This window comes from Plecotus auritus (assembly GCF_963455305.1).
Source record: "Plecotus auritus genome assembly, chromosome: 9".
NCBI classification, from domain to species: Eukaryota; Metazoa; Chordata; class Mammalia; order Chiroptera; family Vespertilionidae; genus Plecotus; species Plecotus auritus.
Window position 1 is genome coordinate 70,299,311 of NC_137783.1, and position 18,010 is coordinate 70,317,320.

The following is an 18,010-nucleotide window of genomic DNA, read 5'->3' on the forward strand; positions in this document are numbered from 1 at the left end:
TGTGGGCTGCGGTGTGCCTTGCAGTGCTCCCAGCTCCCCCCTCCTTGGCCCTCACGTGGCTCCTGGGCCTCACGCGCCCGCTCGGCATGCTGGCACAGGTGAGGCTGCCTGGCCAGCCCCTCCTCCTGGCTCGTTTCTTCCTCCTCGCGGGTGGCTGTGGTGTGGAGGGAGGGACGCCCAGGCCCTCAGCCACAGGCACTCCTGGCTCTCCCACAGGGACACAGCAGCTCCGCCATGGGCAGGTGGTACCTGGGTGAGTCCCCTAAGCCCCTAAGTCCCTCCCCCTCCCAGACTCCGACCCAGGTGTGCACCTCCTGACCTCCCAGAGGGGCCGGGCAGGAGCAAGGGAGGCCCTCTCGGTGCTGAGTGTGCCGAGGCCTGGGCTCACTGCCGTCCCCGCTCTGAGCTGAAGTGCTGGCGAGCCGACCACCCAAAGCCTCCTTTTCTGTGTCTGTCCATCCGTCCGTCCGTTTGCAGGAACTCGGAGGCCAGGCTGCTGGGTTCAGATCTTGGCTTTTCCACTTCTCCCATACTTGCTGGGAAGTTAATTAAAATCGCACCCCAGTGGGTGAGCGCCTTCCTCACTTGCAGCACCGTGAGGGTTACATGATGAGGGTTTTGTAAAGCTTAGCACAGGGCCTTGCACACAGAGTTCAAAAATGCAGTATCAGCGCGCTCTCCTAGTCCTCTTTCGTCTATGACCACCTGCCTGTCTCTCTATCTGTCTATCATCTATCTGTCATCTATCATCTATCACCTATCTATTCACCTAAATATCTATCATCTATCTATCTATCTATCTATCTATCTATCTATCTATCTATCCATCCATCCATTTATCCATCTTTCCACCTGTGCTTGTATCCCCTATTATTCCAGAAAGACTCAGGATGGCTTGCAACATAAACAGATGCCAAGATGCCGAGAGAGCGTGCACTGAGGACAGCGGTGCCCTGGGGAGAGTGCAGGCGCTGCGGGCACAGCCTCGGAGCCTGGGTGTCCAGCCCTGGTGTGGCCTCTGAGGGGGTTTTCAGACAAGCCCCTCGGCCTCCTGTGCCCAGTCTTCCCGGCACACCCAGTGGCACCATGACCACCCCAGGCACCTCCAGGGGTCCTGTGGGGAGCACAGATTCAGCTTGTTTATCTGTAGAAGGAGCACGCCTGGCCTCCGGGGTCAGTGCATGCGAGTGTGACTGGCCAGGCCACAGCCCCGAATGCCAAGGGGAGCTGAGTGGGCCTGGCTCCCGGCTGCAGGGCCCATCTCTTTCTCATTGGAGGGTGGTTTCTGCATCCAACAGCTGACGCTCCACACAAAGTTACAGGTGCAATGATTCCTCCGTCAACACAGCCAGTGGCCATGACGACACCGCACCCCAGCCCTATGCCCTGTGAGGGGGGCACCCCACCTCACCTCACAGCAGGGGACTGAGGCACAGAGAGCTCAGTCACATGGCAGAGGCCCTGAACTCACCCCTTGACCCCAACCACTGCTCAAGGAGGGTCCCCCTGCAGTGACGAGCCTCCCCCTGCACGAACCCCTGGCCTTGGTGCTATTGAGCATCAGCTTTTTTTTTTGGAGGCCAATTCAATGGACTAGAACTCACCCAGCCAGGAAGCTGAGCACCTATGGGTTGCCCAGCGCCAGGGTCCCCGAGGTAAAGGAGGCCACAGCGGAGGGGGGCGGTATCAGAGGCATGGGAAAGCACCTGACCTACAGCCCAGCGCCTGGCTGTCCTCTCCCCCTCCCCCTCATGGCTGTGCAACCTTGGGACAGAGCCCTGACCTCTCTGGGCCACATGCAACTCCCCTGGGAAATGGGGAAATAAGACAAAGCACCAGTCAGGAGCCTGCATCGTACATTGTAAAAGCAGGGCCTTTGCCCTGTGTGAGCTTGGCCCCCTCTTGTGGGTCCTCCTTTGCAACCTTGGAACCTGGATGCCAACCGCCCCTAGTGGCTGGAAAGGGAAGTGCAGTGGCGGGGCTAGGCTGAGCTCTCTGAGGAGGTGTGAGCAGCTGGGTGCAGCTGGGGGGAGGGGATGAGAGAGGGAAGCAGCAAAGGCCTGGGGGTGTGCCATGTCTGGAGGGCGCAGGGGGCCTGGAGGTGGGAGGGGACCGCCCTGCAGAGTGAGTACCTGGTGAAACTCAGCTGAGACAGGGACCTCCACTACTAGGTTCAGGGGTAGCTGCAGGGTGGGGCCTCCGCGGGCCTGCCCTGCCCCTGGGGACAGCACACACTGAACAGTTTGAAATTCCTCAGGCCCGGCATGGGGAGGAGCACCCTGGCCCACCCTCCTGGCCCACCCGTGCTCTGGAAATTTCCGTGGGGAGGGTCTGGAACCCCAGCCAGTTCCTGCCCTGCCTGCCAGGCACCTCCTCACGCCCCAGCGGAGCCCCCTGTCCACACCAGGCTCTCTGGGTCCCGGGTAAACATTAGCTGGCACTGTTAATGTTTAATGCCCCCACCTCATCCCGGCCACCCCGCGGCCGCCCGGCAATCTCCGGGCAGAGGCGGTGGGCAGAGGCAGCGGGATCCAGTCCAGTCTACGGGCAATGGCAGGGGTGTCCACAGCTGAGGGTGAGTGTGTGCAGACCAGATGCATGGGGACACTGGCGGCCTCGCTGGGACCACGTCTGGAGGGGGAGCCGGCTCCCACGTGTCCCCTGCTGGCCTCTGCCTCCCCACACAGTGCCCTCCCTCCCCAGAGCTGCCTCCTATGGAAGGAAATTTGCTTTTAAAAGGATCCTGCCTTCACCACAGCTTGAATGCAGAACCTCGGGCCCCAGGGGGTGCCAGCGTGGGCCTGGGCATGGGTGCCTGTCCTGGTTCCTCGTTTCCCGACTGCCTGGGCTCAGTCAGTCGGCAGTTCAGGGTGGGGGTGATGGGGGGCAGCAGCCTCCCTGGGCTTTGGCGAGGCCCCAATAAAGGGCCCAGCCCCAGAGGGTTGCCGTCATGGAGGGGACTCAGCCTGGATGCCAACAGGGGCCTTTGCTGACTTTGGGGGCTTCTCGGACACTCAGGAGGAGGTGGGCCCCTGTGTGGTGAGGGGCCCCTGTAGGCAGGCCTTTGACACTAACTCCCATGGGACCTTGGACGAGACCTGAACTCGGACAGCCTCCAGGCCTCTGTGTGGGGATGGCCCGGCCCCGCTGCCTCCCCTCGGCCTCTGGCGGCAGCCAGGCCCAGGCTGGCCCTCCCAGCTGCTCACTCAGGCCAAGGGAGCTTGTGTCAGGACAGCTGGGTCGCCAGCCCTGCGGCCTCCAGGGCACAGCTCAGCACAGCCCAGGAGGTGCCAACCTGCTCTCCCCTTCCACCTCGGGCACCACTTCCCTTGTGCCAAGGAGGGGTTCAAAGAGGGCAGGAGAGGGGCCTCCCCATGGCGGGGAGCTCTGGCTGCCCTCCAGGTCCCCAAGGACGAGTGCGTCCAGTTCCAGGGCCGAGGGCAAGGCTGCGGGCACTTCTGTGCCAGGTGGGTACCAGGGCTGAGGCCAGGGTGAGGCAGCAGGAGGCGGGGCTGCCCAGCAGCGTGGCCTCCAGGTCTCCTTCCTTCCAACTCTCTGAGAGGCAGCCCAGCAAGAGGCTGAAGTCCCTCCATCCTCACACCTACTTTCTGGGTTCCAACCCCAGGGCTGCCCCTCACGGCTGCCTGAGGGGTGAGATGCGCGGCCCCTCCAAGCCGCACCCTCCCCGTGGCTGCTGGACCATCAGTGCCCGCGGCTCCTGAGGATGGGGCGGCCTGGCGCATGGGGCACCGTGTGGCAATGTCTCTTCAACTAGCCTGCTCCCCACTGAGAGCAGCTCAGAGAGAAGCATCTAGAAGCCTGGTTCAGGACCGTCCTGCCTCCCGCCTTCCTGGGATTTTAGATGAGTCTCCCAACTGGGCTTCAGCTCCCTCCCCCTTCTGTCCATCTGTCGGTCCGCCTCGCAGGCGTCGCAAAGCCCCTTGCGGGGATGAGTCTTATTCGGGAGGCCACAGGGAGTCCAGTGGGAGGCGTCTTCGCGGCCTTTTCCTGCTTTTGGTACAGGAGGGAGGCGGCCCTCCCAGCGCCAGGCCGGGCGCGTGGCTGCTCAGCGTTTGGTCCCCGGCTGGGGCTGGCCGCGTCCTTCCGAGGCAGCCCTGGGCAGAGGTGTTCACGCACTGCCAGCTTCCTCTCCCAGGGGACTCCCCTCACCAGCCCACTCTTGCCCACTGGGCTCTGGGAGTGTGGGGCAGGGGACAGAGCCCCACGTGTCTGTGGCTAGAACACCTCACGTCATGACCTGCCCTCCCCCTGTCTCTCCAGGTGGCAGCCCTGGGGGGGACGTGGACCCGTTCCACTACGGTAAGCCTGGTGCCCCTTCTGCAGGCCCTGAGCTGCCGCCTGCTCCCCCACTGGGTGCCCAGCCCTCCCCGGCCCGGGCTGTGACCCCACCTTCCCCAGGTACGGGTAAGGGGTCTGTCAGTTGGGCTACAGGAAAGGTTACCTGTAACCCACCCTCCCTGCCTCTCCGTCTCCAGACTATGAGGCCGTCCGCAAAGGGGGCCTGATCTTTGCCGGCCTGGCCTTCGTGGTGGGGCTCATCATCATCCTCAGTAAGTGGGGCTGCCTCATATTAGGGGGGCAGGGGGCACATCCTTCCTGAATCCCTGCCTCCCGGTGGGGGGACCCCTCTCCCCTGTGCAGGCCCTGGGGGAGGAATGAGTCTCCCCTTTCTTTCCCCTCCCCTCCATTCCTCTCTTCTCCCTGCCCCGGGCTGGATGTGGGGACCCAGCAACGCCCTGATGCAGGGAGGCATCTTGGGGTGTCTCCCTGCTTGGTCCTTGGACCACACAGAGGAGGTTCCATCTTTCTAAAGTGCACCCTAACCCAGCTGGTGTGGGCCAGTGGTCGAGTGTCAACCTAGGAACCGGGAGGTCAAGGTTCGATTCCGGTCAGGGCACATGCCCAGGTTGTGAGCTCGATCCCCAGTAGGGGGTGTGCAGGAGGCAGCTGATCAATGGTTCTCTCTCATCATTGATGTTTCTCTCTCTCTCCCCCTCTCCCTTCCTCTCTGAAATAAAAAGATATAGAAAAAGAAAAAATGAAATAAAGTGCACCCTCTAGGGCACCCAGGAGCTGCCAGGATGGGCTACTGGCTCCCTCTGATGCTGGGAAGGTCCCCCATAAATGGAGGAGGGTAGGGAAGGGAGGTTCCCTCTGCTAGCCTCTACCGGACACTCACACCCTCAGATCCGGCACGTTCTTGGCCTGAGCAACCTCCAGCCCATTTACTCTTCTCAGCATCCCTGGCCACGCCTGTCCCCATTCTTCAGATGAGAAAGTAGGCTCACCCCACGGGCTCCCAGCTGCTCAGAGCAGAGCTGGTTCAGCTGCACCCAGGGGTGCCTACCCTGCACCCACTCCCACCTGCTGCTGGGAAGCCTGGGTGGCTGGGAGCTGAGGTCGGGGGCCCTGCTGCCGGTTCACGTGGAACCCCAGCTCCCGGGGCCAGAGCTGCTCTGCTGTGGAGTAGGGGTGATCCCACTCGCCCCCTAAGGTGGAAGCAGGCACGCAGAGGGGCCGACGTGGGCCGTGGGTTCCGGGGATGGCAAGGACAGGGACAAGAAGGATGCGTTGATTTGTTTTGATGCAACCAGAAGAAAAATACACGGAAATGCGCTGAGTGGACAGAGGCACGGGCGGTGTCCCGGGACCTAATGCGCCTGGGCAGCGCTCTCCACCTCGGGCTCTGTCTGCAGACACTACGCCCGGCTCCCTGGGCCCCTGGAGGCGGCACAGGGTGGTGCTGAACTCTCAGCGCGGAGGCAGCACCGTGGACTCATACCGTCGGTCTCCAAGGCCCACTGAGCAGCTACTCTGTGCCCAGCACGGGGATGAGGGCATTGCCAGGGCCCAGGTCCACCGTGGACCCACTGAGTCGGTGCTCGCTGACCGACAGACTGCCCTGGGCCTGGCCTGGCCCTCTGTGCAGCTGGCAGCGGGGAGGGAAGTTCCGGCCAGAGATGAGTCTCCAGGGGAGGAGGCCTCCTGGAAGTGAGGGACCCACGGAAACCGACCGCTTTTCTCTTTAAGGCAAAAGGCTGCGCTGCGGGGGCCAAAGGAAGCACCGGTGAGTGCCTGCAGGATGGCCGAGGTGGGCGGGGACGAGGAGGGCCGCCGAGGTCTCTGAGGCCCCTTAGGAAGGGTCCCCAACCTCAGGACCCTAGACTTCCCATCTTCCCTACTGGCCTCTCACCCGCCTCCTCTCCTCCCCACCCAGGCCGGGCGCAGACGAGGAGCTGTGATGGCAGGTGCGCAGGAAGGGCTGGGTGGGCACGGCCGGGTGGCAGTGGAGAAAGGAGGAGTTTGGGGCTGGGCGGGGAGAGTGGTAGGGCATCCATTCATCCACCAGGCAGCCTGGCACCCATCATGCGTTTCAAATGATGGCCAAGTGCCTGGCATGGCGTGTGCGGCCAAGGGGGGCTGCAGAGATGCCCTGGAGAAAGGTGAGAGAAATAAGGAAAGACGGGAAAATCCTGGTCTGGCCCGTCACTGCCCACACCCTGCCTTTGTCTTCCAGAATCGGCCAGGCCACCACCACCACCACCGCAGGCCTCTGTCCCCGGCGGGGCCAGGCCCTTGGGCTGAAGGGATCACCAGGCTTTGTGGAAACCTTGGACGGTCCCCCCTCCCCCCAGTGCCGCCTCTTCCTAATAATAAAGCAGAGCTCAGACATGGCTTCTTCTGCTGCCTTGCTCCCGCCTCTCCCTTAGCCGCCCTGACTCACTCCTCCAGGTTGGGGTGCGATACAGCCCTGTCTCCGGCTTTCTAATTCATGGCTCAGGCGCCCGGGCCCGTAAGAGCCTGCAGGCCTCTCCTTGACCTGAATCACCATGCGCTGGACGAGGACTCAGCCCGTCTTCCAAATGCCAGGCCGAGAGGGACCAGGAGTCCAAAGGCCACAGGCTCAGAGCTGCTAGGGCAGCTGGCCAGGCCCTGGGTGCCGCTTGGAGGCACCCACTGCAGGCTGCTGTGCACCGGCCTGGGCTGCCCAATGTGCAGCAGGTGGTGGCCACACTGTGCACCATCTCCCCACGTGCACCCACATGCCAGGTCGGTGCTCTGCGGCCCAGCACGTGCTCTCCCCTGCCGGCCTTCTGACCCTGGTGCTGAGCCCCAGCCGCGCTTTTTCTGTTCTGGGTGCGGGGACTCATCGAGGCCTCCTGCCCCTCTTCCCCTGACCCCCGTGTATTTGTATTTGGGTGCTTGTTTGGTTGATCCCAGGACGAGGGGCTAGGGAGTGAGTAGTGAGGGGGGTCTTGTTACCACTTCCTGCAGCCCCTGTCTATCCCGGCGGGCCCCGGTCAAGACAGCTTCTGCCCAAGGTGGTCAGGCTGGCCCTCCCACCACACCCACTTCCTAATGCCTGTGGGCCCTGCAGTGCCACAGGCTCCCCGTGGGCAGTGTCTGCCCTCTCCCTGCCTTCCCCACGGAGGCCTTCAGGGGGCTAGAGGGATGGCGGGTCCTGGTGTCCAGTTTCCCCGTTTGGGTCTGCAGGCCTCCAAGGCAGGGAGGGGAGGACTGGCCGGGAAGCTACGTCAGTAGCAAGTGTGCGGAGTTTAAAGTGACCGGGGGGCCTGGCTGGAGTGGCTCAGTGGTTGAGCGTCGACCTATGAACCAGGAGGTCACAGTTCAGTTCCCGGTCAGGGCACATGCTCGGGTGGCAGGCTTGATCCCCAGTAGGGGGCGTGCAGGAGGCAGCCGATCAATGACTCTCTCTCATCACTGATGTTTCTATTTCTGTCTTCCTCTCCCCTCCTCTCTGAAATTAATGAAAATATATTTAAAAATAAAATAAAATGAGCAGGGTGGTTTGGGGAGCAGAGGCAGGGTGAGACACCATTCCACGTGAGAATGGAGCTCTCTGTCTTACCCGCTGCCCCAGGACCCAGACCACAGCCCACACAGAACCCCCTTAAGACGCAGACCATCCTTCAGAGAGTAAAGGAGAGCCTCGCTCCTCAGAATGTGCCCTGCATGGGGCGCACTGGTGACAAATAAAATGTGACGGGCCAAGCCCTGCATAGAACTCAGTATTCTTATCCACGAGATGGGCACACATGTGGGCTGTCCATGGCAGTGAGGGACGGGGACAGGAAAGGGGCGGGTCCCCTGCAGGCTTTCAGGGGCTCCTGCAGCTTCTTGGATGAGCAGCAGCACCCACAGGAAGAGGCCCGTGGCCACCGGGGAGAACGCAGCAGCGTGAAGGGAGTGTTTGCACACAGGCCCCGCGTCTGCCGGCTGCGCTGGAGGGAGACGGCCCCTCTCTGTCGCTGCTGCAAACCCTCCATCCCAGGGAACCCGAGGCGTTGTGGGGACCAGGGTATCGGCTGGAGGACCTGGGGTGCTGCTCAGCCACCAGACACCCAGCACCTCCAGGCCTGCGGACTGTCCACTGGGCTGGGACCCCTCAGGCTGGCGCCCGACAAGCTGCAGGTGCTCTGGAGAGCGGCTGTGCTAGAGCCAGGGACCCAGTGGCATCCTGCCGACCTGGACCCGCTCCCGGCCTGGGCCCTTCCCTTCCCATGAAGGTCTCGTGGACGGGAGCTACGTAGACTCTCGTTTCCTTTGGGGACCTTCCACAATCCATGCAAATGGAATCACGGAGTAGCCCAGCCCGAGAAGCGATTGGATGCATTTCTCTCCATCACAACAGCGACAGAAAAGGCCTGTCTGAGGGCCTGCAGTCCCATCCTCACCACCAGAGGGGGCGCGTGTCCTACTGGAACTCTTCAAACCTGGGTTTTGCACCCTCTTGCTTAGGGCTGGGCGTGAGGGCCTTTGCAGGGAGGAGGGGCCCCCAGAATGGTTTGCCAGGAGGCCAGGTTCCTGAGAGAGCGCTGAGCTCGCCTCCTTCCCTTGCACCTCTCAGGGGCACCACACTCTCCTGTGGGGTGATTCTAGGCCGGGGTCCTGAGCCCTCGCTTGTTCTGGGAAGTGGGGAGCGAGGAGGTCTGCACCTTCCTCAGGGCTGGGGACCCACAGCCTCCAACCAGCAGTCTGAGTTCCTCAGCATCAGGAGCAGGACCTGAGGACACAGCCCTCAGGCTGGGACATTGTGTGGTGCAGGGGGAGGGGGAGGGGCCTTCTTGACGCAGCTGCAGAGTCTGACTCAATGTTTGGGGCCTGGGGGTTTGGAACCCCCCCAGGTGAACTTAGTGGGAAATCACTGGCCTGGTAGGTGGGCAGGGCCGAGGCGGGGCCTGAGGAGAGTGGTGGCCAGACCTAGGAGTGGGGGCTGGGAGGTCCCGGAGAGCTCAGCTGGACCTGCTGTGTAGGGGAGGAGCAGGCAGCCCCCCTGCCCCAGAACTCCTCCCCTCTGCTCCCTCCCACCTCCAGGGAGTGTTTTCTGGACCCAGAGGCCTGGGGTGGCCTTGGACACGGGGCCTGGGGCCCCTCTGAGCCTGCCCCACCCCGGCCTCTCCTCACTGCACTGTGGAGGAGCAGGTACAGACCCAGGGTGGGCAAGGAGCAGGCACTGTGAGCCCATCAGCCCACACCCCTGTCTACTGCCCAGTCTCAACCCCTCTGCACCCTTTAATGAATGGGCACTCACACATGTGGGGTGGGGAGGGCAGAGAAGGAGCCTGGGGAGAAGGTTCCCTCTCTGGGCCTGACGGGCCCCCCGGCCTGGTGGCCGGGGGTGGGGGGGCTTTCTCCGGGTACTGGGTTACCCTTGGGGAACCAGAAGGGTGGACTGGGATGGATGACTTCTGACCCCACAGGCGTTGACATCTTTTCCGGAGGGAGGGCGCCCCTGGCACAAGCCTTTGGTTTTTCTAAACTTCGGGACCTTGGGGAGACCCTGCAAGCAATCTCAACTTCCCCCAGCTGAGCAAGAAGGAGGCCCCCCAAAACACACCCTGGGCATCTCCCCTGGCCCTACCGCTCCCCTGGTCCTACCGCTGCTCAGGAGTGGGCTCCCTGAGCAGACAGTGGAGGGTCGGGGCGGGGCTGTGATGAAGGGGGGTCCAGGACAGGGGGGTGCTGAGTCTCCCCTCAGATGTGTCCTGCACCCCCTCACTCCTGGGCCCCGGGTGGCGGCTGCTGCTGGAGAGATGGACCGTCTCCCTGTTGACCTTCGGCCCAGGCAGCTGAGCTGCATGTGATTCAGCCAGACCCAGTCCTTGCCTGGCCAGGGGACGAGGCAAAGGACAGGGCCACCCAGCCTGTCCTGCCGTCGTGGGGAGTCCTTGGCCTGGGCCTCGATCCAGGGCCTGGCAGCCCCTCTCTGGGGCCTTGGGAAGGCAGGGCAGAGCCAGCCGGGCTGGGAGAGCTGGGCGCAGGGCCCAGCCTTTGGGAGAGCTGTGCTCAGCCTCGGCTCCTACCCGCTGGTGGCAGATGGAGCCTCCCAGACAGGGGCCCTCCGTTGTTGCTGGAGGAGTGACAGAGGGCCTGGGAAGAGATCCGTTAGAACCGGGACATGGTGCCGCTTTAGCCTAGCAGACACACGGGGGTTGGGAGGCGACATAGGAGGCAGGGTGAGCGTCACCCTGCCAGGCCCTGGCACAGGCTGTGGGGTGGCAGTTCCCAGCCTGGACGGCAGCTCCGCTCTGGCCCTGGGGCTGCGGCCCTGACCCGGGTGCCTCTCACAGCCCCACCCTAGCCTGGGCCTCTCCACACTGCACCTGGGTGCTGGTCCCTTCAGCTGCTTAAACTTGGTTCCCTTTTCAAGAAACTCCCACTGTCACCCCCCGGGGCTCCCATGCTGTTACTGAGAGTTCCCAGGTGAGCACAGCAGGAGGGAGGGGGGCTCCACGCTGGGGCGGCCCCTCTGGGCCAGCGTGTCCCCTGCAGCTCAGCACGGCCAGCTGGGAAGGCACAGAACTGGCTCCGGGCCAGTGCTGCCCTGTGTGACATTGAGAAGGCCATGGTCTATCTCTGGACTTGGCTTTGGGAAAAGCAAACACAGGACAAAATCCCAGGCACTGGCTTCCAAGGGAAGGGGCTCAGGGAGGGTGAGTGGGAGCTCTGGCTGACCCTCAGTCCCTCCTCCCGAGAAAGCTGGGCTGGGAAAAGCAGTGTGTGGGCACGGGTGCAACACACACACACACACACCACACACACCACACATACCACACACACACAAACACCACACACACACACCACACACACACACCACACACACACACACCACACACCATACACCACACACACACACCACACCCACACACACCACACACCACACACACACACACACACCACACACACACACACCACACACACACACACCACACACACACACACACACACCACACACCACACACCACACACCACACACACAAACACCACACACACACCACACACACACATACCACACACACACCACACACAAACACCACACACACACACCACACACACACACACACCACACACACACATACCACACACACACACCACACACACACACCACACACACACACCACACACACACACACCACACACACACACCACACACACACACCACACACACACACACCACACACATACACCACACACACACACCACACCAACACACACCACACACCACACACACACACATACCACATACACACACACACCACACACACACACCACACACACACACACCACACACACACACACCACACACATACACCACACACACACCACACACACACACACACACACACACACCACACAAACACCACACACACACACCACACACACACACCATACACACACACACCACACACACACCACACACACACACACCACACACACACACACACCACATACACACACCACACACCACCCACAGACACCACACACCACACACACACACACCACACACACACCACACACATACCACACACACACACACCACACACAAACACCACACACACACACCACACACACACACCATACACACACACACCACACCCACACCACACACACACACCACACCCACACACACCACACCCACACACACCACACCCATACACACACCACATACACACACCACACACCACCCACAGACACCACACACCACACACACACACACCACACACACACCACACACATACCACACACACACACCACACACAACAGACACACCACACACACACAACACACATACTCCACACACAACAGACACACCACACACACACACACACCACACACACACACCACACACAACAGACACACCACACACACACACTGCACACACAACAGACACACCACACACACACACACCACACACACACCACACACACCACACACACACACCACACACCACACACACACACCACACACACACCACACACACACAACACACACACAACACACACACACCACACACACACAACACACACTCCACACACAACAGATACACCACACACACACACACACACACCACACACTTGCTCCCTCCTAGGAGTTAGCGCAGAGGCGCTGGGCGGGCAGTGCAGGCAGACAAGACGACCCGCTTGACAAAGCTGAGGAGCGCTGGCGGCGAGCCAGGCCCGCGAGAGTCTCCTGCTCTGTGTTTCCTGAAAGGCCGGCAGCCACCTCATGCCCGCCTGGCCTGCGCGCTCTGCTCCCAGGTAAACACGGCTCAGGGTTTGTGCGGGGACCCCATGCTCCGTGTGCAGGTCATACAAGCGGCAGAGTGGCCACCGCCCTCGGGGCCTGCCCATCTGGAGCGGGAGCAGGATGGGCCCGGCTGGGCCGTGGCTACCCCCACCACTCCTGGCCCAGGGGGCTCGGGGACAGCCTCGCGTCTCCCTGATTCCGACCACCCCTCCCTGTCTGTCTGCCCCCTACCCCCACCAGCTGCATGAGGAGCCTTCCTGTCCCCAGTTCCCAGCCATTCCGGCACCGGGCTCCTGCTCAGTGAGTGTGTGGTGAGTGAGCTCCACTGATGACCGAGGGAGTGCGTGAGTGTACAGGGATTACCTACATCTGGGTCCTCTGCCTCCTGCTCCCTAAGGGGCAAGGAGGGCCGTTGGGTGCTACATTCTGGGCAGCGGCTGGGTGTGGGTGCATGTGGGTGTGGGTGCGTGCCCACAGGGTGGGGCCTGGGCCGGGTCCAGGACAGCGGCACTTTCTCCTGGGCATCACCATTAAGGTTAGGTGCAAGGAGCTGGCGGGCCCGGATTGGAGCCCTGGCTTAGCCAGTCGTGGACTCTGGGACTATGGGCAAGTTACCCCCGAGCCTCAGTTTCCCCAAGGGAGAAACAGTGTCTAACTCATGGAGTTCCGTGCTGCGGACCAGCTGGGAGCCTCGCCCCTACGCTCCTCAGGGCTAACACTGACCCACTTCTTTTCCCGGGACCGGGCACCCCGGCCTCCCTAATGCTTTCACATCTGAAAGTCTGTCCCGCGCATTCTTCTCGGGACCGGGTTTGGGCGGGGCCCAGAGGCAGAGGGCCCCCGGGTCTACCCCAGGCTGGCGGGTCCCGGGAGAGGGGGCACACCACATGGCCATTGGCCAGCTCCACGTGGCTCCCAGCTCTCTCGAGACCAGTGGAGGCTGGTCTAGGGCTACTGGCTGGGGAGAGAGGGTTTATGAGAAAGTGTCCTGATTGTGTGAGAGTGTGTACATGAGTGAGTGTGTGTGTATATGTGGGTGTATAACTGCTGTGCAGACAGTAAGCGGCGGGGGTACGGGGGAGCTCATCAGAGGGTGCAGGTAGGGCGGCCCGCCGCTGGGGACCTGGGGTTGGTATAGCCTGCCTGCGGGCCCCTTTCTGGGCCTCCCAGTTGAGATCAGAGGACACTGCTGATCCCTCCTGATGGTTTCTAGGAGCTGACAGACACTGCAGGGCAGGGATGAGCGTGGTGAGGTGAGCCACGGCGCGGCTCCAATGACACTGAAGAGTGTCGGACTGGGCCCTGCGGCTGCGCCGGCCTATTCCTGGGATTCCTCTGGTCTGAGTGTGTTCTCAGGGGCCTCTTGGGCTCCCCGAACAGTGTCCTGAAGTGGGGGCACAGGGTGGATAATCTGAGCAGCATGTGCCGCCAGCAGCCCATAGCTCCGTCCCATCCCACCCGGCGACACTAGGGGGAGGCAGCTCACCAGGCTGGGAGCGGAGGCTGGCAGGGCCGTGGAGAGCTCTGGCAATGGGAAGGCAGGGCTGGGATGTCCCAGGGAGCAAGGCCACACCCCAGGGCCAGGCAGTGATGGGGAGGCAGGCTCTGCAGAGGGCAGGGGCGGATGCCCTGGGCACTGGATGGGGCCTGGCCCTCCACCTGGTGTCCCCAGCGAGCCACATCCCGGAGAGGAATGCTCAGCACCCCGAGGTCCCGGGCAAGCTGCTGTCGCCTCTCCCCAAATCAGAGGCGGCCCCTGACAGTTTGGGAAGACTCGGTCTCTTGGAGCTGGAGCTGTCCTCTGCTCAGACGTGCAGGGAAGGCGACGTGTGCGGGACAGTGCGGAGGAGGAGGTGCTGGGCCACGCAGACGGGCGGAGCCTGGCTCTGCCTCTGGCTCCCTGGGCAGCGCCGGGCAAGGCCTCAGGGTCTCTGAACCTCCAGTTCCTCATCTGAAATGTGGAGGAAGAAGAATGAGATCCCGTATGTAAGCGAGATAAAGGGCTACAAACGTGGTTTTTCACCGAGGGAAGAAGCAGCATCTGCCAAGGTTGTCCCTGGGCTGGTGACCGCACGCTTCCCAGCCACTCGATAGACTCGATGGACTATCTGGATACGTGGTACCCGTGCCATGTGTTTCAGCAAGAGGAAGTGGAAATGGCTCTGTCCCACGGAACACAAACTCAGATCTCGGGGTCCAGCGTTTCCCAAGTGCCCACCCTGAGGCCCGTGTTGGGCTGCTCACATCCAAGTCCCGGGAGACACGGGACCAATTCCCCACCCCCTGGCCGGGAGCCTCCCTCCCTCATAGTCTGCCTCTGTCTCTCTATCCCGCTTGCTCGCGCATGCTGTGACCTGGGCTTGCTCGCGCATGCTGTGATCGGCCCCTCGCTGAGCCCTGGAATCTGAGCCCAGTGGTGACTCTCTCAGAAGACAGCCTGTCCCGGGCCAGAGCCCTGGGCGCACCTGCGCTCTTTACAGTTTTCCAAAGGGGCAGGGACCGCAGCCCCGGGCTCCTCGTAGAGGTCTGGCCTCCGAGCCTGTCTCAGCAGAGCCCCCGGAACGTGGGAGCAGAAGGCGTGAATGGTGTGTCCCTTAGCGCGATCTTAAGCGCATTCCTGGTTTCTCGCAGCCTGATCTCCTCGCCTGTCTCCCTGTGGGCATCATGTGTGGGTGCTTTGAGAGCTGCACATCCCCACGTTTTAACTCTGGACGGAGCCAGACCCGAGGCTGACTTTCCTACGGAGCAATCCCACGGGCTGGACTTTCTTTTCCTCCCCAGTCCAAGGGGATCCGAAATGGAAGAGAATTCTCTCAATGCGTGGCCTCCACCTTGGCCCCCAAGGTTTCCAGGGCTAGTCTTGGGGCGACACCTGCTGGCCATAGAAGGTACTGCAGTGCCTTCAGCCAAACAACAGAAAACCTGCCCGTCAGTCTCCTTGGACATTCACAGCTGCAAGGTTGGTGCTATGCTCCCATTTTACAGACGAAGAAAGTGAGGCATGACCCTTCCAGTTCATGAGAGGGACAGGGACTCTCTGACTCCAGGTGCTTCCACTCCATCCGCTCCGTCCCTCTTGTCTGAAAGGGGTGGTGGAGGTCGTTCCCTCCTAGGCAAGGACTAAGGCATGGCCAGGGCTGGGGTCTGGGTCCAGACTGGTCAAGGAAGACTTGTTATGTGGTGGCAGTAACCCCTCCAGGCAGAAGGCACCACATCTGGTTGTCCCCATCGCCAGAGGAGCCAGGCTGACGGCAGAGGCTTCCGCTGCATGAGACCCACTGAGGAGGCCCGGGGGCCCTGTGCCAGGCTGTGAGGGGAGCGGCAGCTAGCCTGAAGTCCAGGTACACAGCAGGAAGTGTGCTGGCCTGAGCAACTTCCTGGTCAGGATGGCACAAAGCGTAGTGATGGAGAATGAGGTGTCATCCTTAGCTTGTAGGGACGCACACTAACTGTTGATGAAACTATATCATGTGTGAGATTTGCTTCAAAAAGTCCCTGGTGGTGGGAAGTGGGGGAATATGGGGATAGAGATGAACACGATTGGCCGCGCGTCAACAGTTGTCACAGCCAGGGGTGGGTGCACGGCGAGTCCTTACACTGTTCCCTACTTTGGGTCTGTATGAGGTTTCCCACATTAAAACTTCCCGAAAAGGCAGCAGCAGGAACACTGCCACCACTGAGGACAATGAACAGGACGGAGACCCTGCAGCTGGCTGTTCCGCTCGGACCGCGCACCTGGGCACGCTGGCTGTGAGGGCTGCACAAGCATCTACCTCTCGGGCCTCTGTCCGTTGCCTGGAAAGGTGTGATGATCGCACTGGTCTTACAGCTGGTTCTGGGAACGGAGAATCTGCGCCTGAAGCCCTGAGTGTAGCTCGGCCACAGCCTCCGTTCAGCCACCACAGCTATTAGTAGGATTCACGGCTCCGTTAGGATTTGCCAAAAAAAGGGGGGGAAAGCTACTTTGGCCGATTCAGGTAAACAATGGGGCAATTCGGTTCAGTGCAGGGTTAGATGCTGGAGTCTTGGAAGCTGGAGCCGCCTCTGGTCAGCGAGTGGATGTCCCAGGGGGGGCGGCCGCACACCCCAGGGCCGCATGGCCCCTTCCCCCGAGGCTGGTTCCTCCTTTCCCTCTGCTCTGCGGATGCAGGCTCCGCAGCCCACGCCCCCTGCCCGGCTTCTCTCTGCCCACACCCTTCTCGGCACAGCTCTCTTCACAGCTCTCAGAACCTCAGCCACAGGCGAGGTCTTGAAAGTCACCCCCCCACCACCATTGTAGCTTCATTCAGTGTCCACTCATGGAGGGCCTGCCACGGCCTGCACTCAGCCCCCAGGGACAGAATGGTGAGCAGGGCACACCTGGCCGTGGGCCGGAGGGAGGACGACACCCCCTGGGCCATGAATGCCACCTCAATGGAGCGCAGGCTGGGGGGTCAGGAGCCGGGACCTCAGCCCAGTGCTGACCCTCAGGCCCTGTGGCCTGGGTGTCCTCTGCAGGCCCGTGTCCTCCTCTGGGACCAAGGTGCTCGTGGGAGACCCTCACTCCCTTCCCGCTCTGACCCCTTGGCTCCTTGTCTGCGCGCTCCTTCCCCAGCAGGGACCCCGAGGGAGTTTCCGGAGATGCAGCGGCTCCTTGCACAGGAGCTGGGCGCAGACTTGCTGAAAGAGTGAAACAACTGACAGCTGTGGTGTCTCCGAGCTGAGTGTGGGCAGCAGCCAGCTAAAGGGCAGGCCTTAGGCCAGGAAGAGCAGGACCGGATCCCCAGCCCGCCACTGAGTCTGCACTTGGAGGGTGAGATGCCTCAGCATGGCGGGGCTCTGGTGAGCCTGCAGGAAAGACACCTTCACTTTGCTTATACCAGCGTTGTCCAAGCCTGCGGCCCTAAGGCCGCTTTTGCCTCTCGCCGCTTTCCTTCTCACGAAACATGCGGGAAACACAGTATTTGATCTTTTTACATTTCCAGCTGAGTTTGTTTAAATGAAGTCGAGTTTGAAGATACTAAGCTTTCAGGGCCCTTGTGGCCTGAAACGGGGACCTCTTGCTCCTCAGACTGTTCTCAGCTGAGTCTGTCCCCTCCTCTGGGCTGAGCCAGGACCTCGGGGCCGGGTGGGCTCCTCAGGGCGTGTTAATGGTGCCCCCTGATCCAGGCAGTCACCTCGGCGCCGACCCACCACACCGCATGTCCACCATGCCCTCTCCCCCAGCGGCCCTCAGGGTGCAGGGCTGAGGCTGGCTCAGCGGCCAGTCGTGGGAAAGAGGCCCCGCTTCACTGGCAAGTCAGCCCCCCAAAGCCACAGTGCCTTGGGCAGGGGTAGGGGCTAGAGGGGGGCATTCCTGCCCTTGAGCTCCAGCCCTGGCCTGGGGCCACCCTGTCTCCAGGAGCTGCTGCTGGAGTGGGGTGTGCACACCAGAGAGGTGCTGACGGACGAGGAAGGGAGC

At 61.9% G+C, this 18,010-nt stretch overlaps 1 protein-coding gene across 1 annotated transcript in view; it reads left to right on the forward strand.

Moving 5' to 3' along the window:
- The window catches only part of LOC308233555 (uncharacterized protein), a 50,288-nt gene extending 43,587 nt beyond the window's left edge, over window positions 1–6,701 (forward strand). The window contains exons 9-13 of the mRNA XM_080640578.1: window positions 4,282–4,320; window positions 4,497–4,571; window positions 6,052–6,088; window positions 6,239–6,269; window positions 6,539–6,701. Of these exons, the coding sequence (XP_080496704.1) occupies window positions 4,282–4,320; window positions 4,497–4,571; window positions 6,052–6,088; window positions 6,239–6,263 (176 nt within the window). The 3' untranslated portion in view covers window positions 6,264–6,269; window positions 6,539–6,701. The remainder of the gene's footprint in view (window positions 1–4,281; window positions 4,321–4,496; window positions 4,572–6,051; window positions 6,089–6,238; window positions 6,270–6,538) is intronic.
- Window positions 6,702–18,010: the final 11,309 nt, after the last annotated feature.